General features: G+C 41.3%; 1 protein-coding gene across 3 annotated transcripts in view; it reads left to right on the top strand.

The window, feature by feature from the left end:
* macrod1 (mono-ADP ribosylhydrolase 1) overlaps positions 1 to 27,963 on the top strand; it is a 143,525-nt gene that overhangs the window by 78,581 nt on the left and 36,981 nt on the right. For 2 of the 3 annotated variants that reach the window (XM_040015975.1, XM_040015974.1), the window contains exons 4-5: positions 1,047 to 1,076; positions 17,013 to 17,129. In XM_040015975.1, coding sequence (XP_039871909.1) covers positions 1,047 to 1,076; positions 17,013 to 17,129 — 147 coding nt within the window. The remainder of the gene's footprint in view (positions 1 to 1,046; positions 1,077 to 17,012; positions 17,130 to 27,963) is intronic. The other variant, XM_040015976.1, reaches the window with a different exon arrangement.

Here is a 27,963-nt window from a genome sequence, read left to right as displayed (position 1 = left end):
GTGGCTGTAATGTGACAAAATGTGGGAAAGTTCAAGGGGGCCGAATACTTTTGCAAGCCACTGTAAGTGGCTATTGTAGCTCATCTGTTTCAAGGTTTGATGTTAATAGATGCTCTACTGCATCTTCCTTCCCTATTCTGATGCTCAGTTTGAACTTCAAAAGGTTATCTTGACCATATCTACATGCCCTAAATGCACTGATATTCTGCCATGTGATTGGCTAATTAGATATTTGTATTAATGAGCAGTTGATCAGTTGTTCCTAATGAAGTGCGTAGTGAATGTACATTTTCATTAGGACCAGTTGGACACTAAAGTAGGAAATGTCTCCATGAAATGTACTACTGTGCACAGAATATGTTCTAAAACCAAAATGAGGTGTTTTAAATCATAGTGAAAAGTTATGCAGAGGTAAGGCAGAGAAAGCAAGTGTTAAAACTACTTCCTGTTGGATGAGGTGCCATCAAATGTATTGTTTGTTTGGGCTTCAGTTTGACATTTAGGGGTAATCGGTTTACAATTAAAATAACTGAATAATCATAATGGGAAAAAATGAAATCTGCTCATTGTAGTAATTGGAGTTTTATATCACCTGGATGTAATGAGAACGTGATTGCACTATTCATCAGAGACCTGTGTAACATTTTATATTAGATGTGATGAGGGCTGCAACTCATGGGTATTTTTGTTATTGATCTGTTCAGGTATTTATTCAGTTTAACAAATAGCAATCACAGGTTGGTATGGTCCAAAAAATTAAAAGACATCTTCTTGTTCTTATTTCAGTCCAACCCTCAAATATTATTTGCAGTTTAAAGTAGAAATCTAATAGCTAAGTGTAATACTTAGCTGTTTATCTGGCTAAATACATAGCCATAAATTGAAAAGACATTCTCGCCATATATACACTACAGACATTTTTGCTTAATTTAATTAGTTTTGTGTCCTCCGACTTTTTAATTATTGCTTGCTGTGACGGTTTAAGCCTTATTAATTACGCTTCAGTTGTATTCACAATCATTTCTTTTTTCTTGTCTCTCTTTTAGCCAACAACACTCTGCTCGGTGGAGGTGGAGGTAAGTTACCACCTGTCTGATCCTTTGGTCGTCTATGTTTGTGTGCCTGCCAAGATACGTGCAGGCCTCAGCTGTTATTAATGGCATGGCTTTGTGGTGCAAATGGTCGTCTGTGGACACCAAATAATTTAAAATTGTCGCACTTCTTTTAATCAGATGATGCAGTGCAATTTACGAGCCAAAAAGAGCGAGCGAGCGTGCGTGCGTGTGTGTTGGTGTACGTGTTTGCGAGTGTTTTATGCCCCATGTGTGGTGTCTGTCTATATTTTTCTTTGTGTAAGGTAGCAGGTAGCTCTTTGTTGTGGCAGGTGTTCAAGGTGCTTTTGCATGCAGCTCGTGAGGGTGTGTGCCTATGTCTGTGTGTGTGTCTGTGCTTTTTACGTGTTTGCAGGTGTGAAGTCAATAGTTCGTAATTTATGGGTGTGGAGTGCTGTGGAAATAAACATTTTTCAGTGTATTGTTGACTCAGTGCTTTGCTGCGGGTGTGTGATGTTTGACGTCCGTGGGTAATCGATACTTGCAATAAATCTGTATTGCTAATGCAGTAGCCAGATTCACTAAAACATGTGCGCACGCACCTTACTCAACTTGTGTGTGTGTGTGTGTGTGTGTGTGTGTGTGTTTGTTAATGCTTGCAAATTTGGGTGCTGGTGCATTTGCCTGTGGTCGTTTTCTTTGTCTTCATTTGGCCAAACAGCTTTAGCCTTTCAGCCCGGCTCGCTCACACTGCCGTTTTTAACCTTCCTATTTGTATGTTAGTCTGCATGCAGCCTTTTTCTTTGCAGTCTCTGTGGTGAAGTATCAAGTGGTGCACCTGCATGTCTGTATATTCGCGTGTATGTGCATTCGTATGTCAGCTTACAACCGTGCATCTGCTTGCCTGAAATGATCTACTGAAGTCCTGAGTGTCCATATGCACACATACACGACACACACACACACACACGGGCTCCACCTTAACTGATAAACACCAGCTGAGGCTCAAGCCACAAAAATGGATGCCACACTCTTCCTGTTGCCACACACACACACATGCAGTCAAGCACCTCGAGATCTACAGCGTCGTTTGATGTTGTCCTGAGGTCTCTGATGGCTTTACAAAGACAGATGGTTTCTAGAGAGCCCTCGAACATGTGAATGCGTCACACTGGGTGCATTAGTGCCCATGTAAAGCATGTTTATGTTGATCACTGTGGTTTAGTTAATGTTTTTATTCAGTTAAATTTAACCACAGCAGCTGTTTTCATTGTAAACATTTCCACCGACCAGCTGAACGAGCCAACATTAAGAGCCACCGTCTGAATCTGTCTATTCTCTCTTTCTGTGCCACTCTGCACCATTTCCCCCCCCCTTGCTCAGTTGATTTCCCTCATTTCTTATTGTATGTATTTTTCTGTCTCCATCTCCCTTTTCAGCTCTGTCCTTTGGGGTTTGCTAAGGCAGATAGAGCCTGGAGTAGGTGTTAATTAGAGATAGGTAAGGGTAGTGACAAGAGTAAGAATGGAACAAACAAGAGAGAGGGAGGGAAACGATGCTTAGAGAAAGAAGACGAGAAAGACGAGAGCGATGACGGCCACTTGGGATCGACAGATGCAAGCGGAGGGCCAAGTGGGGAAAAAACACACACACAAAAATCATTTACTATACATCTACATTTGCCAGGATCACACTCTGCACTGAGTAACCATGCATTCATTCATTCAGCTTTAGTGAGTTGTTTTTTCCATCAAAGGTGAGGCAACAAAAGGTCTTTACGGTTCTTTACCTCTCAGTCTCAAGGGTACCTGGGTAAATGTCATTCAGTTAGATCAAACGCACACCTGTCGACATTGTTTTTCGCACTTCAATCTGGAGGAGTGCTGAGCTGATGCAGTGCATCAACAACAAACTCAAGGGCAGGAAATTAACCTTTTTTTATGTCCACTGGCTGCTGTTGCTCATTTATTCCCGAGCTTATCTGCTATTTCAACATTTCACTGCTTTGATTGATTTTCTAAATGGAACAGAAAGCCAAGATGATAGAGGTTTAGTCAGCCAGACAGTTACCATTATCTTTGTATAAACATTTATTCATGTAGACATGAACATATATCAGTTTAATCTCTGAATGGATGCTGTTAAAATTGTTAGAGCCAACACAGATTCTTCTTCTAGGTCACCATATGTCAGTGCGTACCTTTGGGATGAATGGCACGCTAAAGTGTTTTTTCACTGGCATGTAGCCTCCAAGAAGTATCAGCTTTCACTGATACAGCGTGCAGCTGTTTTCTGCATTTCAAGACATTGTAAACAATCTTTAAGGATGAAAACTACAGTTTCCTTATTCATTTAGCAGGGTAGCCATGGGGTTTTAAGTGCAGTTTAACACATAAGTCAGCAGTTCGTGAACAGTGTTGTCACTCAACAGTAATTTCATAGCTTTGATACTATATTTTCAGAGCATTTTCATTCCATGGGGGGAATTTATTTCCTTATCTATGAGCATTCTGCCTTCATTCTGATTTCAACTGCACACCTGTGAAGTTTCCCGACTGGACTGTACACCTTTATGCTCACCGTTGTGGCCCTTTTGAACAGCGACAAATACTGAAAGTGACTTTTAATCACTGTATCACTTTGCTTCCTGTTATAATTTTTTCCACTTCTGTATCAGTGATGATGCAGAGGATTTTTTTCGAGTGGGGACATCTGTCGTTCAGGAGGAGACTGCCGCAAGTCCAGGAAACATTGAGTGCCAGTATGAATGGTGACCAAGCTGTGACGACGACACAGCGGGCATGCGACACAATAAATGACCTTAAAAGGGGATTTAGGTGATGTAGGAGAGACGAGCTGTGATGTAGTGACAAGATTATATAGCTTTAAAATTATATAGCACTCTTCTACTCTATTTGAGCATTCAGAACAACTTGTATTGCATGGCACACTGGCTTCCTTTTTCAGCTCTGAAGCTTGCACGTTGGTCACCCACCACACTTCTATTACAATAAGCAGTAAAGAAAATTGGTATCACAGGAAGCAAACCCCTGAAACGAAGTTTGTGAACCCAGACGCAGGTTGCCTGGTTGGTAATTTTCCTGTTACATGCAGAGCAATCACAGAAGCCAGCAAAAAAAACACTTTTCAAGTAAAAATAGTCTATGAGCAAAATATTAAGATAGAAATGGAGATCTGGAATTCGGCTTTAAGCACTTGTCAAACCAAATCATGTGATCATACATTCAAAACCCTCACTTGCTGTGATGTTCCGGTTTCATAATAACAAGTTACTGATCAAACAGAGACACAGTTACAGACACACAGACAGTTGCTGTCAGAGATCCTGCTCTGGGTCTGTAGGGACAGATTGCACAGGATGTGAGCCAGCCACAAAGACACTGCCGGCTTATGATTGGTTTAGGTTTTAAGACAGTGCACAATAGATGAGCACAGTCCCAATTAAAATTTCATCCACTTGCATTTTTTCATTTCGATGGGGAAACACGAAAGAAAATGTTGCACAGCTAAAAAATTCAGGCTGAAATTGCATGAGATGACATCTGTAATCAATCCTCAAGAACAGCGATGGAGTTTGAAACCCGGTACTGGAAGTCTCTCGGCTCTCGTCCTTGTGTGTCTGCAGCCCTTTTTGGGTTTTTTTTTTTTTGCTTTCTCCTTGTCTGGATGGGGAGAAAAATACAGGCGGAGAAGAATAGGCTTGTCTGCTTGGCTTTCAGAACAAATGAACAGGAGAGCATGTATTGTGAATGAAGGGAGAGAGTTTTGGAGCATGGAGATGAGACTAGAGACAAAGAGCACTTAGTGTACCTTCCGCATGCAGACAGTGCTGTCAGCCGCATACATAAATTCATCTGTTTCACTGCTGTTAGCAACACTCATATATGCGTGTGTGTGCGTGCGTGTCTGTGTGCGCAAGAGTTCACGGTAGTAACACTTAACAGGTTGCGCTGCATTTGTTTGTGAGTTCAAGTTTGCACATATACACAGGTGCCTATACAGAATCGTAGGAGAGGCAGCGTGCGTGTTTGTGCGTCCATCCACCACCAGAACCATCCTAAATGTTGCCTTGGCAACAAGCTGACTGAAGTAAATGAGTGTCCCGGCTCTGCTGAGGGATTGTGGGAAAGCAATATGCCAGCGTTCCGCCCCATTAGTTTGACAGACAGCCTGTTTGGCCTATAAGAGGTCAGCTGGCAAGGGCAATCGTATTAGTATTCCATAGGAGAGACTTCAGGATTGGTTTTACTCATATGCCAAGCTACCCGTGAGTGTGTGTTTTCTTATGTGTGGATGTGTTTGTTGAGGGTGGGCGGTTTGAGGTAAAGCTTGTCGTGGCACAGAACAATAGCAGAGAATGTGTGTGTGTGTGTGTGTGTGCGCGAGTGTGTGTGTTTGTTTTTGTGCCCTGCTGGAGGTTGCAGGCTCCGCGCCAGGTAAGCATATCGCCAATTATCACTTCACAGTCCCCCTACATCCCCTCCCTGTCTCCCCCAGAGTCAGTCAATACAGAGCCTGCGAGGGAGATGCGATAACACCTAAACTGGTCAGCCGCCTGTTTAACAGGGTAAAGAAGCCAAAACACTAATTTCAATCCTTCCTGTATTCATCCATGCATTGCATCCTTTTAATCTATTCCTCTCTGGAACCCTGCTTAACATTCATCTCTCCCTTCTTTGTTTTTAGTCTCACCCACTCTTTTCACCTACACACCTTTTATTTATTTTTTTTTTTTTTTACACTTGATCCCCTTCCAAAGCCATTTCTTTTTGTCCAACTGGGCTCTTCAGTCTCCCGTCTCGTCATTCTCTGTCTGTGTGTGAGTGTCTCTCCATTCCCCATTGTTTTTATTTATTTATTTATTTATTTATTTTTTGTTTGTGCACTCCATCTCTGATTCCCCAAAAGACCGAGCTTCAATAGCAGAAAACGGTGAAGTGATATTTAGTATGATAATCAAGGCTAAATTATGAATTTTGCATGATTTTTTTTTTTTAGGATGAAAATTAATTTGGCATATTTCATGTTTTGTGTGTTTTTGTGTGTCTAGTGATATAAATGTGTTCCCTGGTTATTGTGTTATAATCGGTTGATGTCTATTGGTTGCATTAGGTGTAGCCAATTAAGACTAATGGTCGAGTAGTTCACATGCTTCATTTGCACAGAGTCAGTGGAGTACGAACAACAAGTACCCTTTGACACCAAACTCATCGCTCGTTTTAAATGACTCGGTGTCTAAGTGGCTTATACAGACCTGATATTGGTGGTGTTTTTTATTAAGGCAATGTCAGTTTGACTTTTTTTTGCTTCCCAAGAAAAGTGATTTTCATTTGTGATGAATTTATTTATTTTTTACATTCATAAGCATAAACAATACAGACAAACAGCCTTTACAAAATCCAGTTCCTATGCAATAAAAGACCAAAAGGAAATCAACAGAAACATATAAATTACATAAATCAATTAGAGTGAGGCTTCAGACTGCTGGAATATTATTGTTGTGTCTGAAATCCCTGCCTTGTACTAGAATTGTACTAGAGAAGACAGTATCACGACCAAAATGTTTGCAATAAATTCAGTCAGATTAATAATAATATTGGGAAGATGAGAAGTTCAGTCATTCAAGAGGCTCAGAGTAGCGCCACTACTCCTCTATGTCAAAAGGAGCCAGTTGAGGTGGTTCGGGCATCTTATTGGGGTGCCTCTTGGCCGCCTCCTGGGTGTTCCTGGCATGTACCGCTAGAAGGACCCCCCGGGCCAGGCCCAGGACATGCTGAAAAGATGTATTTCTTGACTGACCTGGAAATGCCTCAGTGTTATTGCAGAGAGACACATAACAGACAAGTTGCACTCTTCAGCATAGACTGACTAAGACTGATTTCAAGGTATTGGCAGTCTGCCTGCGTTTATAAAGTAGGCAGCAAAGGTAAGGAATAATTGCTAATCTGTCTGAGAGTGGCTGCATCAGATTGGAGATCTGTGCAACTGCCTCGTGATCAAAAGTGGTTAGCCAGAAATTGAGGGTGTTACAAACTTAATCTCTGGGGAAGTTTGTTACTAGAACTACTTGCAATTGGTCTCTTACAGCAAGAAATTTCAGTGCAGTCACTGAGCAAACACTGGTTATTATTTTTGAACCCCCTACTGGCAAGGATGCTTCCATGCTATTGTTACTCTGTACTGGGACTGAGCCATGAGCAACTCAGGTTCAAGTGCTGTAAAAGTTACAAGTTAATGTAGTTAGAATCAAACGCATCAAGTCCCTAGAAATGAAGGAGGTCATGAAATTCACATTGATCTATCCTGGGTCCTATATTCAGATCAGTTAAAGACAGCAGTCATGAAAAGTTTTATTTTCAACATCAGTAGAAGTGGTTGCAGCCTGCTTACATCATAAATCTTACTGACATCTGATATTTTCTGGAAATCAATAACAAGCCTCCTAAAAGAGCAACAATAGAGAGCAAGAGCTCCACGGTGAAAATAGACAGTAAAAAAAAAGTGAAACCTCACAATTCTCTCCCAAGTGCTTCTCTTATAACACTCATTGTTTTCCAACTGTGTATGTGTGTGTCAAAGAACGGCATGTTTCAGTATGAGGGCGTACAAAATTACAGGCATACTTTATAGTACTTGTGGTGAGTAGAAAAAACTTCCTACCAGCTCCTCTGATTATTAATCGTGTATAAAAAGTTATAAAGTAACCCTTAGCTATTAAACAACAATGGATGTTAAAAAGTTTTAGAAAAAACTTTTAATAGCTAACTTGATCAACAGGAAGAATACATTATAAATGTGAAAGAAGCAATTTCTGTTGTGATAAAGTCAACACCTGCGCTGTAATGGCATTTCTCTGGTGGCCTGCTGGGGCTAATCTACCGAACACCTCGTCACCATATCAAAAACCACTGATTACATTACATAATGGCACCTAACAGGCTCACCGTTAAATAGGTTATTATTGCACTTGATCACACTAACATTAGTCTGTTATGCTGGTAATTCATCTTTAGGTAGGCATAGATTTCTGCATCAAATTGCAAAGAACAGGCAATAGTTTTGTTTTGTTTTGTTTTTAAATAAAACTTAAAAGCACTCATTACAGCTTGCTGGTTGTACTAGAGGAAGTCATTAGACTTTATTCCTTGGGGACTATAAAAGAACAAGTTGTTCTCACCCCCAGATTTTCATGTACTGAAACTTGACCACAACCTTTTGGCTTTAGATTGCGCTGTTCTGGCTACCCATCCAGCTTCATTTTCAACCTGCGGTGCAGTCCAGTCCAGTTCAGTACATCTGAGCAACTGCTGTCATCACTGCTGGGCATGGGTAACCATGACAGCCATGAAACTAGCAGAGAAGTTTGTTGTAGATGTGCAAAGTTCTTGTTACTGCTACATGGATTGATATTTATATAGCGTTTTATAGCTTAACAGAGCAGTCAAAGCGCTTTTTAAATACAATCCACATTCACCCTTTCACACATTCATACAGCATCTTATTTTATACTTTCAATAACTTTCTAACTACCTTACACACTCACACTCCAGTGTATCGCAGGCTTTTGGGGGTTCAGTATCTTTCAACATGTGGGCTGAAGGAGCCAGGGATTGACCCGCTGACCTTCCCATTGGTAGATTACATCCTCTACAGTAGATACTAGCTGTCCTCCTTTGTTAGACGAGAAACTCAAATCAAACATTAGCCATAGTTGTTGTTTAGTCTGCGTATTGTTAGATGTCTGGAGGTCCGCATGTCTAATCTGCTACCATAAGAAATTGCAACAATGTTGGAAATAAAAAAGCATATTTATGCACGTTTCGTGTGTTAGAGTCATGACTTTCAGTGAGGAGGAAGAGGGTGACATTTGATCCAGATACAGGTTGCATGGTCTCTTCCACCTGTGCTTTCATTTCTTTGATCAAGGAGACTCCTTCTTAGATTATAAAACTTAGGTATTTTCCTTCTTCATATCTTGAGTTTGAAGGTGCAGACAAAAATTTAAAATTGCCTCAGCTGCACATGAACAGTTGGTATGATGCTCCATTTCTGAAGGAAAATACTTTTTTTCACACCGCCGTTTATTTCTGAATACCGTATATTTTTTTTCTCTGTGAAATAACCTCAAAAAACAACTACCTTTACCCTTAAAATATGACAAAATTTGATCTGTACCCTGCCTCTTGCCCTGTGACAGCTGGAATAGGCTCCAGCACCCCCCACAACCCTGAAAAGGATAAGCGGCAGCGAATGGATGGATAAATGAATGGGTCTCAGTGAGAATCTGCTGGTGTGAAATGCGTAGCAATACATCCAATAGTTGTTCAGATATCACATTGTGAAGTGAGTTGACCACTTGGCAGCTGTTATAGCTCACCAAAACCACAAGTACATTATAGATGCTGGTGTCAAATTATATGTGTGGAATACTAGTATAATACTAATAGTGGTGGAAACTCATAGAAAACACATGCAAGACAATTCTTTTGTTCGCCTGTCTATTATTTTTAAAAAAGGCAAATATTTCTGGCAGAAAAATGATTTTGGTCTAGAAACTCAACAAATCCACTCATATTGTTTTCTAGAGCGATATTGGTGCCCATAAGCGACTCTTACATAGCCGTCTGCATTGACAAGGTACTGCTGGTGCCGCTTTGCTTCAAGCACATCTTTCATTTGCTTCCCCCTCTGCTCATGAGTTCCCCCCCTTCATATTTCTGGCACCATTCAAGTGACAGAACAGTGTCTGAATCTACTCAGTAGCATGCAGTGCTCATGCTGGGCTATTACACTGGCTCCCATGGAGTCAGAAGTTACTGTAGACTGAAAGAAAGCTAACATGGTCTGTGTTCAGTGAGTGCAGTGACAGGGATAGCTTGTCTGTGTTAAAGAGGTGGGAGTCATGGAGTGGTTAAATAGGTGTATGGATATTTATTAACCATACTCACCAGGTTCAGGTTCTTTTGTCTGCCTCCTATCATCTCCATTTAGCAAGGAGCAATCTAATTTAAACATGATAATATCAAAGCTGCCTTTTGCTAAATGGAAAAAGCAACTCATGTGAAAGAAAATATGTTGAGCATGACATTAAAATGATCTTATTTGGAGCTAAAAGGACAGGAAGTGCTGGTTTCTGGGATTAAAAAGTCATCTTTTGTGTGTCTCCGTGGGCGTGTTTCTTTCCTTGGTTTTTTTGTGTCCCTGTGTGACTCGCCACATAAGAATGTTATTGGTCACTTCATAGAAAGGCTTTAGATCTGGGGACTTGAACTCAGAAGGCCTGCGCAGTCATTCATCCATGCCGGTAATAGGCTAACACCTTAGCACCGGGGATCTAAAATCAGATTTCGGCAGCCCCCTTGGCCCTCCGCCTGATGTAAGGGGTCATTGTAACAAGCGGGAATCAGCAGTTCGCCATCCTTTGTAGTCACATTAAACTCCCAAATTAAATGTATTCCAAACAGTGTTTCTGTGCCAGGACACGTGTTCCTTAATTTTGGCATTCAGCTGTATTTAAAGCTGTATGTGCACCCATGCATATGTGCTCTAGAGTGTGTAGCTGCATGTGTGTGTGCAAGCCTCAGTGTGGATGTTTTTCAGCTCCATTCGCAAGCTTGTATTACAGCTGTGTAAGAGTGAGGGCAGGGCAGTACTTGGGTCAAAAAGCACTGCTGTAGCTCAAGGCTATGCAGTCCACTCATAAAGACTGGAGGGGGAAAAGGCCAGTTTGCACTAGTAGGCACACACAGAGGCACATACACATTTGTGTATCTGTCAAACATGCAGCAACGAATGGAAAAAAAAAGAAGGTATTGTTGGTTTAATTTCCAAGTCAGTTCCTTTTCTTTTTTTTTATGTTGTTTTTCTTGCTTGTTTCTTTTTCTCCCTCCAGACTATTTTTACATCTGCTACTCTTGCTTATTCCCCTCCCCTCCTCCCCTTCTCTCCTTTCCATCTCTCTGTCTTATCACACTTGTTCTCTCTTTCAGAGTTGGCCTGCTTCAAAGTTGGTGTGCAGCGTATTTTTGTGTCACCTCAAGGACTCATCACACACACGCCACACGTACACTTGAAAATACACTCATAAATACAGTGTCCACAGCTGCACATATGCTTTGACAAGGATATACACACACAATATATCACTCACATGCGCATACACACATATCTAAGCTAGTTTCTGAGCACCCTGAGGAGGTAGCCACTGTTCAGAACTTGTTTGTCACACCCTCGCACTTGTGCTTCGCTCACAGCGTGGCCCAGTTCAACATGGCACAGCATGACATGGCACACCACGGCTCAGCGCCGCATGCGATATGCCAACTTAACACAATAATGTTCAGATAACACCAGACCCCTGCCTGGAGCGCCTCAGTTTGGCGAAACACACCGCTGTAACAGCTGGTCTGTACGCAGAGAGACAGATAAGAACCACAGGCCAATGTGCTGAGCTCTGGCATATGGATTGATGCTATTGAACTATTTTGAACCAGTGCTGACAAGTGTCACAGTGCTGCGACGAATCCATTTCTGACATGTGCCTGATTCTGGGTTGATTTAGAATCCAAACTTTAGATTTAATATTCTAGAAAAACAACATGTTGCTCATACACGACGACCAAAGATTAATTGAATTAAAGGGATGCTTTTCATTAACACACATGAACATGTTTAAATGTCTACATATTTCCTGGCAACCTATCCAGGATGTACTAGTCCTTTCAGCAATATGCCAGCTTAACACAGATAACACCAGGCCCCCGCCTGGAGCCACTCAGTTTAGCGAAACACACCGCCATAGCGTCTGGTCTGTACACAGAGAGACAGATAAGAACCAGACCTATGTGTTGAGCTCTGGCATATGGACTGATGATATTAAACTATTTTGAACAAGTGCTGACAACTATCATAGTGTGCATGTTTAAATGGCAACCTGTGCAGGGTGAACCAGTCCTCCTTCCTCGCGTCAGTGCCTGACCCCACAACCCTGAATTGTATAATGGATGGATGGATGTTTTTCCAGTGGTTGGTTATTGCTCAATTGATCAAATATAACATTAGGATCACTGACAGGTGATGTTAATAACACTGATTATTTCTTCACCTGCTATGAGGTGGGATATATTAGGGAGCAAGTGAACATTTTGACCTCAAAGTTAATGTGTTAGTAGCAGAACAAATGGGCAAGTGTAAGGATTTGAGTAAGTTTGACAGGGGCCAAACAGTGATGTTAGATAGCTGAGTCAGAGCGTGTCCAAACTACAACTCTTGTGGGGTGTTACGGGTCTGCAGTGGTCAGTATCTATCAAAAGCCGTCCAAGGAAGGAACATTGGTGAACCACTCACAGAGTTATGGACACCCAAGGCTCACTGATGCCCGTGGGGTCTTATCCAGCAGAAGAGCTACTGTAGCTCAAAATGCTGGTTCAGTAGAAGAGTGTCAGAATACACAGTGCATTGCAGTTTTTTGCATATGGGGCTGCATAACTGCAAACTAGTCTGAGTACCTGTGCTGACCCCTGTCCACTGAAAAGTCCTAACAAAGGGCATGTAAGCATCAGAAGTGGACTACGTAGCAATGGAAGCAGGTGGCCTGGTCTGATCAATCGCGTTTTCCTTTTTTTTTTTTACATGTCGATGGCCGGGCGTGTGTTAGTCACTTACACTTACAGCATAGTACACCTCGCACCAGGATGTACTATGCTTTGGGCAGTGCTCTGCTGGGAAACCTTGGGTCCTGCCATCCATGTGTTACTCCTACCTAACCATTGTTGCAGACCATGCACACCCTTTCATGGAAATAGTATTCCCCGATGGCTCTGGCCTCTTTCAGCACAATAATGCCCCCTGCCACAAAGCAAAACTGGCTCATAAATGGTTTAAGGAACACAGCAAATGAGTTTGAGGTGCTTACTTGGCCTCCAGATTCCCAGATCTCAATCCAATCGAGCATCTGTGAAATGTGCTGGACACCTCGAAATTTACAAGACTTACTGTATGTGTTACTAACACCTTGGCGTTAGATATCATAGCACATCTTGTGTGATCTAGTGGAGTCCATGCCTCAATGACCATTGCTGTTTTGGCAGCAAAGGGGAGCCGACACAATATTAGGCAGGTGGTCATAATGTTGTGCCTGATCGGTGTGTATTGCTATTTGGCGTAGTCTGTTTTTAGATAGGATAGTTTCTCCTTACATGTATAATTGATATTAATAATCTCAATCTACTATATAATTAGTAACTGCACTCTAAAATAAATGTAGTGAAAGCTTCTCAAAATGTAGTGGAATAGAAGTAGAAAGTAGCATGCTGCTAGAATCACTGCTATAGAGAGAGGAGGGCGGCTGTCTGTAACAGCGCTTTCTAGAATCTGGCAAAGCTGGAAATTGATAACAAATTAGGCTCACAGTTAGTCTTCACACATTGCTTTCATTTTAAAATGTTTCTGGCAACTCATTTTAGCCTTGCAAGAGAGCTGTGGCTGTGTAAAACAAGCCACATGGATGTTAGAGTAGAAAAGATCACTTTAGTACGAGCTGGTAGGGCGATGTGTGTTATTAACCCACAAAATTTTATAGTTATAGTAATTAGAGCAGTTGTTAACTCTAGAAGAAGTTGTGCTTGACTTCACCTGAGCTCAAGGTCTCCAATACATCGGTGTATCTTTGCAGTGTGTGGGTGTGTGTGTGTGAGTGGAGAGGCTGCACAAAGAACACACAGTTAACTGACAGTGCCATTGTCATGGATGTTGTGTTGCAGACCTTTGTTGGGGGGAAAATAAGATGCTGCTCAGGCTGGCTTTTATAGTCTTTCTTTTGCATGTGCTCCTAAAAACACATTCACGGTTCAAACAATATTGTTCCTTACTTGTAACTGTGAGTGAAAGGCTTACCTTCCATATCACCATCTTGGCCTTCCTCCACCGTGGTGAAGCTAAGAACCTGTTCTTTCTTGTAGTACATCGAACTGATTTTACTTATTTTCATATGAAACTTTTTCTTGGTTTAAAAAACAAACAAAACCTAATTTTACATCCATTTACAGCCCACTTTGAACTTGAGTGGACCGGACGAGTGAACCTCCACTTTCTCATATCTCAATATAAGATAAAGAAGTGCAATTTCAACAGTACATCTTAGTTTTTCTACATGATGAATGGGTAAAGTTACAGTGTTGCATGTTTTTGTTTTATAAAACAACAAAGTGTAAAATTTCTAGTAGACATTGAAAAACAGGAACTTTTCTGTCATTGAACTATTTAACTCAGGGGTGTCAAACTCCAGGCCTCGAGGGCCGGTGTCCTGCAGGTTTTAGATATCGACCTGGGTCAACACACATGAATCAAATGATTAGTTCATTACCAGGCCTCTGGAGAACTTCAAGACATGTTGAGGAGGTAATTTAGCCATTTAAATCAGTCGTGTTGGATCAAGGACGCATCTAAAACCTGCAACACACCGGCCCTTGAGGCCTGGAGTTTGACACCCCTGATTTAACTAATACCTACACCACCAATTACTTTGGTGTAGTATGAATATCTGTGGGGGAGGTCTTTATCTGCAGGAAAAGCTGTAAAACATATAGAAACACAGGGTTTTATGTTTTACACACCTGATTTAGAGTATACACCCACTGTACACTTTATTAGGTACACCTTGCTAGTACTGGGTTGTAACCCTTTAGCCTTCATAGCTGTATTAATTCATCATTTATTCAACAAGCTGCTGGAAACATTCCTCACAAATTTTGGTCATTTTTGACATGACAGCATCAGACAGTTGCTGCAGATTTGTGGGCTGCATATCCACGACGTGAATCTTCTATTCTACCACTTCCCAAAGGAGCTCTATTGGATTGAGATTTGCTAACTGTTGAGGCCTGAGTGTAGTGTCATGTCTCATTGGCATGTTGAGTAAACAAGTTTCGGATGATTTTACCTTTGTGACATGATGTGTATCCTGCTGGACGCAGCAGTTATAAGATGGGCACACTGTGGTCATAAAGGGATGAACATGGTCGGCAAAAACGCAGAGACAGGCTGTGGTGTTTCACTGATGCTTAATTGGTGCTAAGGGGGCCAGAGTGTGCTGAGAAAGTCTCCCTTACCTCAATTACACTACCAGTAGCCTGAGCTGTTGATAAAGGCACATGGATTCATGTTTAATGGTGTTCATGCTAAATTGTGACCCTGTCATCTGAATGTTGCAGCAGAAATCAAAACTCATTAAACCAGGAGATACTTTTCAAATCTTTTTAGTCTTGGTGAGCCTGTGTGAATTGTAGTCTCAGTCTCCTTTTCTTAGCTGACAGGGGTGACACCCGGTGTGGTCTTCTGCTGCTCTACTCCATGTGTTGTGCAATCAGAGATGCTCTTCTGTATATCTAGGTTTTAATGAGTGGTTGTTTGACTTACTACTGCCTTCCTATCAGCTTAGAGCAGTCTGACCATTCTCCTCTAGTATCAACAGGGCTTTTTGGCCCAGAGAACTGATTTTCACTGAATATTTAACTTAAAAAACAATATTTTCTGTAAACACTAGAGAGGGATCTGTGTGAAAATCCCAGTAGAGCAACAGTTTCTGAAATATTTGGGGCAGCACGTCTGGCACCAACGTTCAAAGTCACTTTAATCACCTTTCTTCCTCATTCTGATGCTCGCTTTGAACTTCACTGGATTGACCTGACCATGCCTACGCACCTCAAAGTACTGACTTGAGTACAGTTATGTATCACAAGGTTTGGGACAACTGTATTTTAAAATGTTTGGTAAAAATTAATGAAGTGATTTATAGTCAGTAAATTAGGTGAGCATTTCCTGAGGTTTTCCTCACTCTTGACTTTTATCTGAGGATAATCGTGATCTTTCCCAAAATCATTAGAAAGCATAGAATAGCATTAGTCATCATTATTCAAACAAATGAAATATGTTTTCAGCGAACATGGTGTTTTACTTTCATTAAAAACCACCCGTGGGTGCTCCGTTGGCCTCGGCTGTTAAGCTAAAGCCCGTGAGCCACAATGCCCCAAAAGGTTTCACGATATGTTAATAAAAGAAATGTAAAAACGCCACAGAAGAACCTGAATGCTGAAAAATGGGAATATGTAAATGTAATTTCTGGAAGACTTGGTTGGACCTCCAGCTTATTCCTCCTCTTCACCCCAGCTGATCGGTGATCAATGAGTCAATCAAATCACAGAAAATCTACGTTATTACGGTTACTGTTATAGTGTCTCTGTGGATGGATTATTGTTTTACATGATTTTAAAAGCTCATTTGTTGAAGTTTGATATTTTTAGTGCTTTTTTTCCTTGAAGTGTGAATTAGACGCATTAAATTCTTCTTTCTCGCTTTCATAATGCTGCAAATCATAATAATAAAACTGTATCAAAATGAACTTTGAAAAAATAAGTCTGACTGCAAGGGGTGCATAGATTCTGTCTGAAAATGTAATTGGCACAGCTGTAAAATTGCTTCTGCCGCATCATTGCCCTCCTGGAAATGAACACAGTCACGGTCTTTAGATGTGGTGGGGATCAAAGACAGATACACATTTATGAATATTATGTAGATTTATGAAAATTTAATTAATAAAGAGTAATTGCCCAAAAAGTCAAAGTCAGCTGAGTCCTTAATAACACATTAAATCAAGTAATTAAGGAAGGCAATAGCCTTAAAATCCATTAAATAGACTGACATGTAGAGAGACAGATGCAAGCAGGATTAGGGGTGAAAAGTTAGTAACCTGCAGAAGCCTGGAAATTCAAGCGTTCACCGCTAATGCCAACATTATCCAGGTCCTTTTAGCACTAAGCCTCGACTCCAGTAAAAGTGTCTGCTGGACTTCAAACCACACTCTGGCTGCTGTAATTAGTGAGATTGCAGGGGATTCACATAAGTAGGCCAACTTTTTAAAATCTCCTGTCGTCTCCTTTCCAGTGGACGGAGCGATCCACCGCGCTGCTGGTCCCATGCTAAAAAAGGAGTGTGCTTCGCTCAACGGCTGTAAGACAGGAGAGGCCAAGATTACCTGCGGCTACCGCCTTCCTGCAAAGTGTGAGTATAAAGTGTTTGTGTAACTTCTAGCAGCTCCGGTGAGGCTGCTTCCATGTGTTTCTGCTGGACAGCTTCCAGGTGTGAATGTGTGGGAAAGTGTAACAGGGATGCAGGACGATGTGGAAAAAGAGTTGCACTGTTGAGTCTTTCTAGAAAAACGAAGGTTAAACTGCTTCATGAATTTAAAAAATGGCTTTTAATAAGGAATTGGTGCTGTCTTAATATCAACAATTTCCTCTTTTAACGAATTCGTTTAAATAACTTGTGCATTTTTTCTCTTAGAGAGGTCTTAAAGTAGCTCAGTTTCCCCTCTTTACCTCAAACCCGAGCAGCAGCACAAACTCGGATGTATCACTGAGTTCCATTTATAGCAGAGTAAATGGAACTCAATTATTAAGTGGCACTCCACTGCTGCTTGTGTAATGTGATGAAACTGTAGGGTCAACATGACAGGAGGCACTTTTCTAGGTGTTCTCCTCCAACTTTCTTCATATCTACAAGACTTTTAATTAAGTAGGAGATCAGAACTCTGCATTTACATAAATCACAAAAGCTGACAGTCACTTTATTTTATTTTAGCCATTTAATTTTATTTTAAAAACCCTGAAAAACACAGTTAATGGGACATAAATAAGCCTCTTGCTATAATATATTTATTTGTGTTATTTTTTGCTATAAAAATACTCCCTTAAAGTTTGGAGCCAGTCCTAATTTCTTTATATTTTAAGCAAACCTTTGTGGGGATACAGTATATAAGCCAAAAATCTGAGTTTCTATAATTTTAACAAGCTTGATCGTCAACACAGCCTGAACTGTCTTAGACGAGCTTTTTTGTGATAGCTTGAAGTACGGTACTGTGCAAAAGGCTTGAGCCACACCACCCCTGTCTTTATATTTTCCTTCCAAGAAGCCAGACTTTCTGTTTCTCTGGGCTTTCTGAAGTTCTTTCAAAGTATTTTTACACTTTTTCACCACTAATTTTTTTTTTTCATGGGAATTTTTGCTTTTTTGGTAAACCAAATTGACCCATAAACCATTCAAGCATAAAAAAGGAGCACCTATCTTACGCGTTGTCTACATATGACAGACCATTTTAAATGGTATCTTTAGGCACTTTGTTACAAGCAGCCTGTCAAAAAAAGCATAATTTGTTCCCATTTCTTTAGTTGAATTTGAGGAATAATGCAGACTATAAAACAGCTTGACAGACATAAAATAATGTTTTTGCACCAACAAGGTGATTCCTAAGAGCTATTAACTGAAAACGTGGCATATCTCAGAATGTGTCCTTATAAAATGAGGAAAAATGGACAAGTGGAGGACAAAAGAAGAAGTGTCAGGTCTAAAAAAAAAAATATCCACAGCAGATGAAAAGTATCTGAAAGTCATGTTCTTAAGAAAGTCCTGACACAGGACCTGAGAGATGCATCTGGCCTTCAGCTGATGTGTCTACTGAGGTCTTATTGAGATGAAATTATTAGCATAACAGAGAAGACAATAAGAAAACAGACATATAGTTAAGGGACAAGAATAAATCTTGCTAAATTAAAGATCATTTTATGGAAGTTTTTACTAAAAAAATATAGAAAAAGTTTGTTGATCGGTGGTCAACAGCATCTTCAAACATTGAAGATATATACTATACTGTACATGTTTCAGGCTACTGCGTGCATTTAGATATAACCACATACTGTACAATAAACACATGAAATATTACATTTTGTTTCACAAGAGAACATTTCTTTGCACAGATCAATTTACATGCATACACAGTGCATCATTACCAAGAGGACCAGTCACAGTTGCTCGTATCTTTCTGTCTGGTTACATTTCTGCGAGGCGGAGCAGGGTAATTTGATATAGAGTTATTGGCTCGCTGAAAAACCCAGGCGATTCAGGTGATCTCCAATAATCTCTCTCTAATATTCTTGCCTGATCAAATCACAGCCTTGAATGTTAAAAATGGCAAAAAAAAATTGATGGATTATTTCTCGGTTTAGTGCACGTTTAGTGTGTTAGCATTGCTCAGCTAATAATTGGGCTTTTTGCCTCAAAGCCAAACATATTTACCTTCTTCTGGCTTTAGATCAAGGAGTGTTTTTGGGCCACTTTGTTCTCCGTTAAGACGCTGCGCTTAAAGCACAAATGTCAAGAGGTTTACCGGCCACTATGGACAAACATTCATTTAGCTGTTTTCTAGTTACATAATTGATCGGTTGGCTCACCTGTTCTTTTTAGAGTCCTGCCTCTTTACCAGTCTTGCATCTTTATCAGCTTAACTGCTTGAAACGCCAAAAAACCACAAGTGAAACTCAGATTGGCAACTAATTGGCTAATATCAGCTCTGCGTGGGACTATAGTGCTAAAGGTTTATGCAAAAGGTGACAAAAACTAAAAGTGTGGCAAAGAGAGGTAACTGTAATACCTTCATTATTCTAAATGGGATATTTTAAAGGAGAACTCCGCTGATTTTTATCACAGTCTGTTCACAGCTTTGGGGGACTACTGCTAAATATGGAGAGAAGGTTGGATGTGTTTGTGGCTCAGGAGTGAGCTGAGGAAAATCTGATAAACTGTCTTATAGTGATGACATCACTTGAGGCAATTTAGATTGAGGTAGGGGAAGAAATGAAAGACATCTGGGGGTGTGGAGCTGCAAAGGAGCATGACACTAATAGGTATGGAAATAATGCAGTAGCCAAGCTTTGAGCATTATAACGGCCACCCAGGTGTGAGCGTGCGTCGGTGTTTTTTTTCCCGAGTGAGATTAAAGCAGCACTGAGGCTGTGTGATATCAGCTTCTGGTTCTACTGAGAGTTTAAGTTCACAGTGGCAGAGAAAAGGAAAGAAGAGAGGGGGGGAAAAAAGGAGAAGAAGCGCTGATAAAGGCGAGCTCAAGGCAGAATGGAGCGCAGGAGTAGGAAAGATAGATAAGGAAAGAGTTGGAGAGAGGAAGAAATAAATGAAGCGGCGTAGAGGAGAGGAGAGATGTGAGAGGAGCTGAAGACTGAAGGGAATTAGGGGGAGATGAGTTCTTACATTGTCTGTTCTCCTTTGTTGGTTCACTTGTTTAACTTTGAGGATGTTAGCTGTCATTTTTGTGTGCGTGTTAGCGGATGCTTGGCTGCTTGTCACTGGGTTTTTTATGAGTGCACATTTATGTGCAATTGTGTGCATTTGTTTTGCTCTCCTGTACTTAGTCATACAGCCTGTTTCACAGGCTGCGTTCGCTCATGTGTTGGTGGATACGCTGTGCCAGTGCAGTATATCCTTGCATGCGGTGGGGTCTGCCTGTCAGGTCCTATCAGTCTGGTACCTGTAACTCTGTCAGCATGAGATCTGTGTGACTGACAACTTTCTGACTCACTGACTCACTGACTAACCATGTGTGGGTGTGTGTGCGTGCACATCCACACACACACCTTCTCGGTGTTGCACTTATGTGTGCGTGGCCTTTACCCAGCATGTGGTAAGGAGGCTGGTTCTCCCCTCCCAGACAAAATATTAAGTCCTGAGAATAATTCAACGTGCGTCTGCTCCAATGCTTAAACACTCACAACAGGGCTTGATTACCTCTCAGCAGGAGGGCGAGCGAGTCAAGACAGCAACAACAGAGGGAAAGCAAAGGAGGGATGACAAAGCAGGCAGAGGAATGCGTGAAGGCAGAGGAACAGCTGAAGAGAGAGAAATGAAAATGAAACTCGACAGGAGAGAGGCAGAAAGGTTGAGAGATGGGCTCGGTCTCAAAGGCAGCACTTTGATCTTGATTTGTATGGGCTTGCCACCAGATGTGGGATTTCAAGAGCATCTGACTCACAAGTTGCCAAATGGTCCAGAAGACCTGCTGTCAGCCCTCTATGCAGAGTGTCCATCGATGATCCCGCAGCCACTTAGCCATCAGCATCCTGGTATCGTAACCTAGCAACACCCAGAGTGCACGCCACACTACTGCTGCTGTTTAGCAACAGTTGCGTGCAATTCGGGGAAGCTGATAAATGACAGCTGGCCCAGGTCGGAGTCAAATCTCAGCCAAAATGTAAAAGCAGTTAAATCAGAAACTGTCAGCTTTGAGGCATATGAGCCACTGTAATTAGGACTCGATTAGGAGAGGAGCCTCCTGTTTGTGTGCGCTGCTCACTTGTGAGCCCGTTAGATGCTGTAAGATGCTTCTGCACATGTGTAGGTGTGTGCAAATGGGTTTTTTTTCCTCTCTTTTTTTCTTTTGCCTTTTTCTTCTATTTTTTTATTTTTTTATTTATTTATTTGCAGTTGCCAGACAAGGGAGCCTGGGCCAGCGTGTTGTCTGGGCGACTCATGGCCCTGAGCTCACCTGTGTACCGATAAACACAGCTGTAACCCTGCTAACTTGTTCCCCAGCCAGCTCTACTCCCACTGCTAAACACACAGAGATACAGCACTGGGGACAGAAGGTGCAGGAGGGTGGGTCAAAAGATAACACAACTGGCAACTTCCCCGTTAGAAAAAGCACCCCTTGGCTTTAGTGATGTCAATAAAGAGAGCTAGAGGCTCAGACAGCAGGGGTTTTGGGCACATTTAACCCTGATTCACTCCTGTCAACGTTTGGAGGAGAAAACTGCTCTGAGACTCACAGACACCGATGTTCAGCCCAGATTATCTGGTAAAGTGGAGGGTTTTTACAGAACCACTCTTAAACCTCCCAAACTGTTTGCAGATTAATAAAATAAACATTTTTGACATTTGGAGTTAAGATCTGGATGATTATGAAATTACAAAACAAGACTCCAAATAAAGACAACAAGCAGCCAGCTCTACTGCCTAATAGCTTTCTGTGAATGTAATGTAGCGCAGTCTGGGCAGCAGAGTAATACAATTTGAAAGGGGAAAAATATATAAAAATGTCAGACTGTGGAAAATCACCAAATAGTTTAATGACCCAGGCTGGAAGCAAACAGCTGTGCAGGTGAAGAGTAATATCAGCGCATTTTACCTACCTGTAAACATCAGTCTGAGCACAGCATACTTATCTGCAGTGGCCTCCTGCATTTTTCAGTTGAACTCACTTTGAGTTGTACTTCTAGATAAAATGGCAGCTTCTGTTTGTTTCCCACTTGTATCTGTTTTCAGCAATGTTTCTGTGTTCCCAGATCTCAGTGGTAAGTGCCATGCTATCACAGCTAATACCTGACAGTCCTGTTTTCCTTTGAGATCAGTTGAAGAAGTGTAAATGTCCAATAAGTAATTATTTCAGAAAACAAGCTAAAAATGTAAAACTGTATTTCTTATTTTCACTCCAATAGGTCCAGAGCATCAAGATTATTTCAAGATGAGCTGACCTGAAGTTACAATTAAGGCTAAAACTATCTTGTTTATTATGGAAAGATGCATCTTTACTACATGTTAAACTGTAACTGTTTAGCAGCTGTTTGGGTCCAGCAGGCTAGAGCTAGTACCAATGTAAGGTCTCAGGTGCACAGGTTTAGAAACCACTGATCACTGGGGAAAAATGTGTCTTCTCTGACAGTGGGTGAATGTTTACTGGAGACTGCTGGCTGTTGTCAGTAACCTCCAACACAAGCACTAGCAGATGGCTTCAGTCACCTGTACTTAGCAGATGTTTGCCAACTACCCACGAAGTGGAAGTAAAACTAAGAAAAGTGTGACTTTAACTAGAAATGTAGAGCGTTTCCCTGAAACTAAAAGTTGTGTCTTTTTGAAATGTGTGGTGATAAAGCACAACTTCTACTTAAAAGGCAATTTTTTTCCAGTATATCTCAAGCTAGCGAGTATTTGCAGACAAGTCACCATCTTCCATGCAAACATGGGCAATGTGGTAATCTGCTAGCAACCAAAGCAATCACAAGGAGGTAGATGCACCTGATTTCAACAGGTGACAGCCAGCATCTCCAGCAACCGCTCATCAGTTTATCCAATCTTCATGTGTAGAATCATTACAGGTGAAACTATATGCTTTTCTAGCTACAAGACAGACTCTTACAGTGTTCAAACCTGAAGGCAGTGTAGCTCGCTGTGGCTTGCTTCTCCACCCCAAAATTAAAGTTCAAGGGTTGCTGGAGTGTGCACTGCAAATGCACAATTGGAAACGGCCAGAATGGGAGAGCTTAAATTGGTCCAGGACTTCATAAGGAGACAACCTCAAAGGAGTTGTCTGCCAAATTGAAATCTGCTGCAGCTTTAGATTTTTAAGGGTCGAGTTGTGAAACTTATTGCAACTTGTACAGGTGCAACTACTTCCTGTGGAAACACTATTAACATACATTTGTAAATATGAGCCTGAATTTGAAGTTAATCACAGAACGGCTCATTTTAAATGTAGGTCCTACACATATTTATCACACCTTTTTTTTCTAGATCCCAGCCCCTCCCCCCAAATAACACTTTTAATGTATCCTGCGCCTCAGTAAACCGTGGTAAACTTTTTAGTATTACTTGCAGATATTACTTTCTGGTGTCTCTTGTGCCAAATACGGCACAGTATATTGTCTTGTGTTTTGGGGAAATTGGCTGAAAGTAAAAGATACTGTTTGGGGAAAGTGGGAATCGCACAGTTGGAGGTGGAAAAAGATGGAGGGAGAGCGAGATGGATCTGGAAAAGATCAGACAGAAAAAGGACTGAAGGAAATAGAGAGGCATAAAGCAAGAGAGATATCACTCTGTCAAAAACTGGCTGTTATGCACCCCTCTCTTCTCTTCCTGCCTCCCGTCTCCCAATTTCTGTTCCCTCGGTGGCCAATTACCGCTAATTAAAATCCTCACTGCAGCTCTCCCGGACTCCCCCTCTTCTTCTCCTCTCAGACCTCCATCTTCTTGCTTCAAATGTTGCCCTGTCTGTTTCTCTTTCTTTGAAGATGCGGTGCTTCTCCCCCGTCGTGATCAACAACTTAAACACCTTGTTTCCCTGCGCTCTTCTCATCTTCTTTCTCACCTTTATACCTTTTCACCCTTCCTCTTTCCCCCCCTTTTTCCTCACTCCTAAATTTGTTTCTTCTTTTCGTCCTCCCTCCGCCTTTGCTTTCTCCTCCACATCTCACCTCCCCCTCCACTGTTCCTATCATCATCAGCAGTAAGGTTTCTTTAGTAGTGCCAAGAGACTTGACAAGGCTCTGGGCTAAAGACTGTAGCAGCCTGACTGTGATACCTTGCTAGTTGATGAGGGGTTTTTTTCTCCTCTCTTTTTTGCTTTTCCTGATAAGGTTGTCGACATCTTTGCTTCTTCCTGCCTCAGTGTCAGCAGTGCGATCCTTATAGGTGTTAAAAAGCTCCGTCAAAACTGCTGCTGATGAGGAGGAACGCGATGATGATGATCACAGCAGCAGCCGCCTTGGTGTTAATTCATTCAGTTAATTCATTCGCCTTGAAGGAGAATAAGGGAAGGGAAAAAAATAAGGCTCCAGTGTTGCTTGGCTCGGGGAAGGGAAGTTGGATAGTGGGAGTGAAAAGAGTAAAGAACATCTTTGCTGCTGCACTTTGATGAAGAGAATTATGTCCGCTCCTTTAAGCATCTGCATCTTGTTCCCCCTTTTCCATACACTCTCGTCCTCCTGTTTAGAATAACCGCCCCTCTGTCTTTTTCAGGGAAAGGTGGAAAGAGACAGGGAGAACCATAGGGCCTTTTACAAGACCTGAGCCTTCCTATTGTGCCAAAAACCCAGGCCTGGATTTAAGAGCTGTGTCTGCTTGGCTGAGCACAAACTGAGGCCGGGCACACAAAGGACCCGCTAGCCTTTTTCCTGCCTCCTGCTTTAAAGGCAGATAAAGAAAGGCGAGGGACAGATGGAGGTATGAGAAGAGGGAGTGAAAGGGGAGGGGAGGTAAAAAGATGGACGAATGGGTGGCTGTTAAGTATGAAAAGCAGAAGCAGCGACTCGTGGCCTCCCAGGTAAGAATGGTGTGAGGCCACAGGAGGAGAGAAGGGGAGGGGATAGAGGCAAGAGACAAAGCCAAAAAAAGAGGAGGGTGATGGCAATAAGCAGGAAAAAAGCTGGAACGGTAGACAAAAAGAAAAGCGGGTGTCACCGGATGGCACTCAGTCAAGTTCTCTTAAGGCTTATGCCAGTGTAACGCCCACTTATGAGAGAGAGCAGGCACACACACACACACACACAGTCTCCCGCTGCATCTTTGCAGGCTGAATTTGCAAGGCGCATGCAAAATTTATTTAGCTTTTCTTCTCCCGTGTTACTCCCCGCTTCCCATCCTACCTGTCTGTGCCGTTTCATTTCATTATGTTGTTCTGTCACTTTATTATTGTTTTAGCAAAAAGATTCCACGGTGTGACAGCGCCTTTATAAAATAAGTAAAGCGGTATGTTTCATAAAAGTGCCTCGGTGCCGTCTGCGGGGAGGGGAAAAGGCTCTTGTATTATAATTAGGTCAGACAGAATTGTGTTTTTACATTTTGATGAAAGTAGCTTCTTAGCATCGTATTCTAATTGATCTGATAAGCGCTACAGTATTCTCGGGCGGAAAATGAGATAAAACCGCAGGAACATTGGCGCTTTGCAACAAGAGGAGCCTGCTGAAACCATCTCCGACTTTGGAGACGGTTTCAGATACAGCACTGATTAAATATTGTTCTCTTAAAGACAGCATTTGTATTTCAAACCAGTTGCATTCATAAAGAAGTGTTTTCTTTTTTTTTTATCCACTGACCACTGTGGTTACTGGCTCCTTAACAAATAAAGATTTTACAGTAAAACTATGTTAATCATCAATGCCTGGCTCAAGGCCAACAATAAAAACAAATATTTCAGTTTTTTGTTTGTGTTATTCACGTCACAGTAGATGCATATAAAAATTGTGATTTGTAATTAGGAAAACTTCCAGTTTCTGAGCTTCCGGCTGCATCGTGGGTGCTCATGAATGAATGGAGCCCTATGGAGCTGTAGCCCAAAACATGATGAAAAAAAATGTGTCCTTTAATTACCTAAACCAAAGCGGTTATGTTTTAACTAGAGTTTGTATGTGTGTCATTCTGTCTGTGAACACAGTAGCTTAAAATGTTTGAAATGAATTCTCATAAAACTTTGAAAAGTCTAAAGTTGGCATCGTATTGTGTAAAGACACCTAATAGACTGGGAAAAACCAGTGCACCTACCTGCTAAACAAACTAATTCCTTTGTGAGGAAAACACTGAAAATGGGCTTGAGATTTAATGAACTGTTTCCTCACACATTTCTGTAAGAAAGGGGAAGAGGGAAGGGATAAGACGAGAGAGATCTGGATATCTAGTGAAACTGCATACTGACTGTACAGTATATTACTTGACAACTGGCTACAACCATTGCACAGAAAAGCTTTTTTTATTGTCTGATATACGGTAGGATGCTGCCCAGAACCTTTGTAAGTAATCTCTGCTGAGTGAAAATCAAAGAGCTGCACATCTGTTTAACAGTGGGTTGCAATTCCCCTCTTTGTGTGGGAGAGTAACCTAAAGTAACCGAAGCAAACACACAAATACGTCACTGGAATGCGTAGCCACAGGGTAATGACAGCCATTAATTCACATTGCATGCCTAACATTCATCTGGAGGCAGTGTTAAATTTCTTCTTTACATATCATAAACTAACGTGTTACACGCTCAGCGTGTGTGCATGTTCTTGTAATGACAGTTTAGAGAAATTTAACCACTAGCAAGATGATAAAATGCGGCTGTTACATCCATTTTTTCGCACTGTATGCAGACGCTACAGCGACGGCTGATGTTGGGTAGATGGGAAAAATGTTTGTGCAGAATCAGCAAGTTTCTCCCTCATTAATCAACAGAGCCAAACTAAAAAAAACACAAAAAAGCAAAACTTATCTGATGAGGTGGGAGTAATTTGATTGCATCTACTCATTATTCTGAATAAAATCTAGTCTTTACTGTTACTGTAGCAACTGTGCATAATTACTTTCAGAATATATCTGAGCATACAGTAAATCACAGCTCATGATTATGTTTTGACTGTAACTTGGATCTAAACCGAGGTGGCTGTATGATTGTTTTTTATTCTGTGATCTGGAAAAAAGTTGGGGATGGATTCACATAAAATTTATTTATCACAGGTGGGAACTGGACCAACTACCAGTGAATGTATACTTCTGTAATAAATCAGTGTTTCAGGTACATTCTAACCACAAATCTTTCTGAAGCAACCTAAGGTGTGACCTGGCGTGCTCCTCTCTAGAAATGTAAGCAACCGTTGCTATTGATGCAGGCTGCACAGATATAAATGTTGACCCTGGCGTAGGATCTTCATATATTCACTGCAGAAGTATAAATTAAGTGTTAGAAGTAATTAACTTTTGAAGTCAGTCTGGATAATTATTCTGATGAAGGAAGGATTCTCTGCTATTTTGAGGGTAAATTGGACATTTTTCATCATATATCAGTCTGGAGAAAGGAAAATTTGGAGACATCTTGATGTTCTCAAAAAATATATACTTGTGGAACTCCATACGTGGAGGATGTGGGGGGGATTTTTTTTTTTTAGCCTTGGCAAAAGAATGCTGTCTCAGACTGCTCTTCTTATTGTTGCTAACATGCATGTTATGCTCAGTTCACTGAAGAAAATAACTGTTTATTTAGTAGTGCAGTTCAATAATACAGATCATTTCACTGTTGCACAAAAGTATGCGAGCACTGCTGTTGTTCTGGAGCTGTTTTTTACATTTTATCTTTATCATTTTAGTATTCTTTAAAAGTCTTAAAACCGCCTCAGACTTACTTGTTAGGTTTAAGGTGAGACAGGGTTATATCCTCCCTTTCTCCTCTCCATTGATTGGATCAGGTCTCCAAAGCACAGCACATAAACTAAAAGGCAATCAGTGGATCTTTTTCAGGCAGCTTGAA

The sequence above is a fragment of the Simochromis diagramma genome, unplaced genomic scaffold (assembly GCF_900408965.1).
Source record: "Simochromis diagramma unplaced genomic scaffold, fSimDia1.1 OVJJ01000685.1, whole genome shotgun sequence".
In the NCBI taxonomy this organism is placed as follows: Eukaryota; Metazoa; Chordata; class Actinopteri; order Cichliformes; family Cichlidae; genus Simochromis; species Simochromis diagramma.
This window is presented reverse-complemented; position numbering and strand designations above follow the sequence as displayed.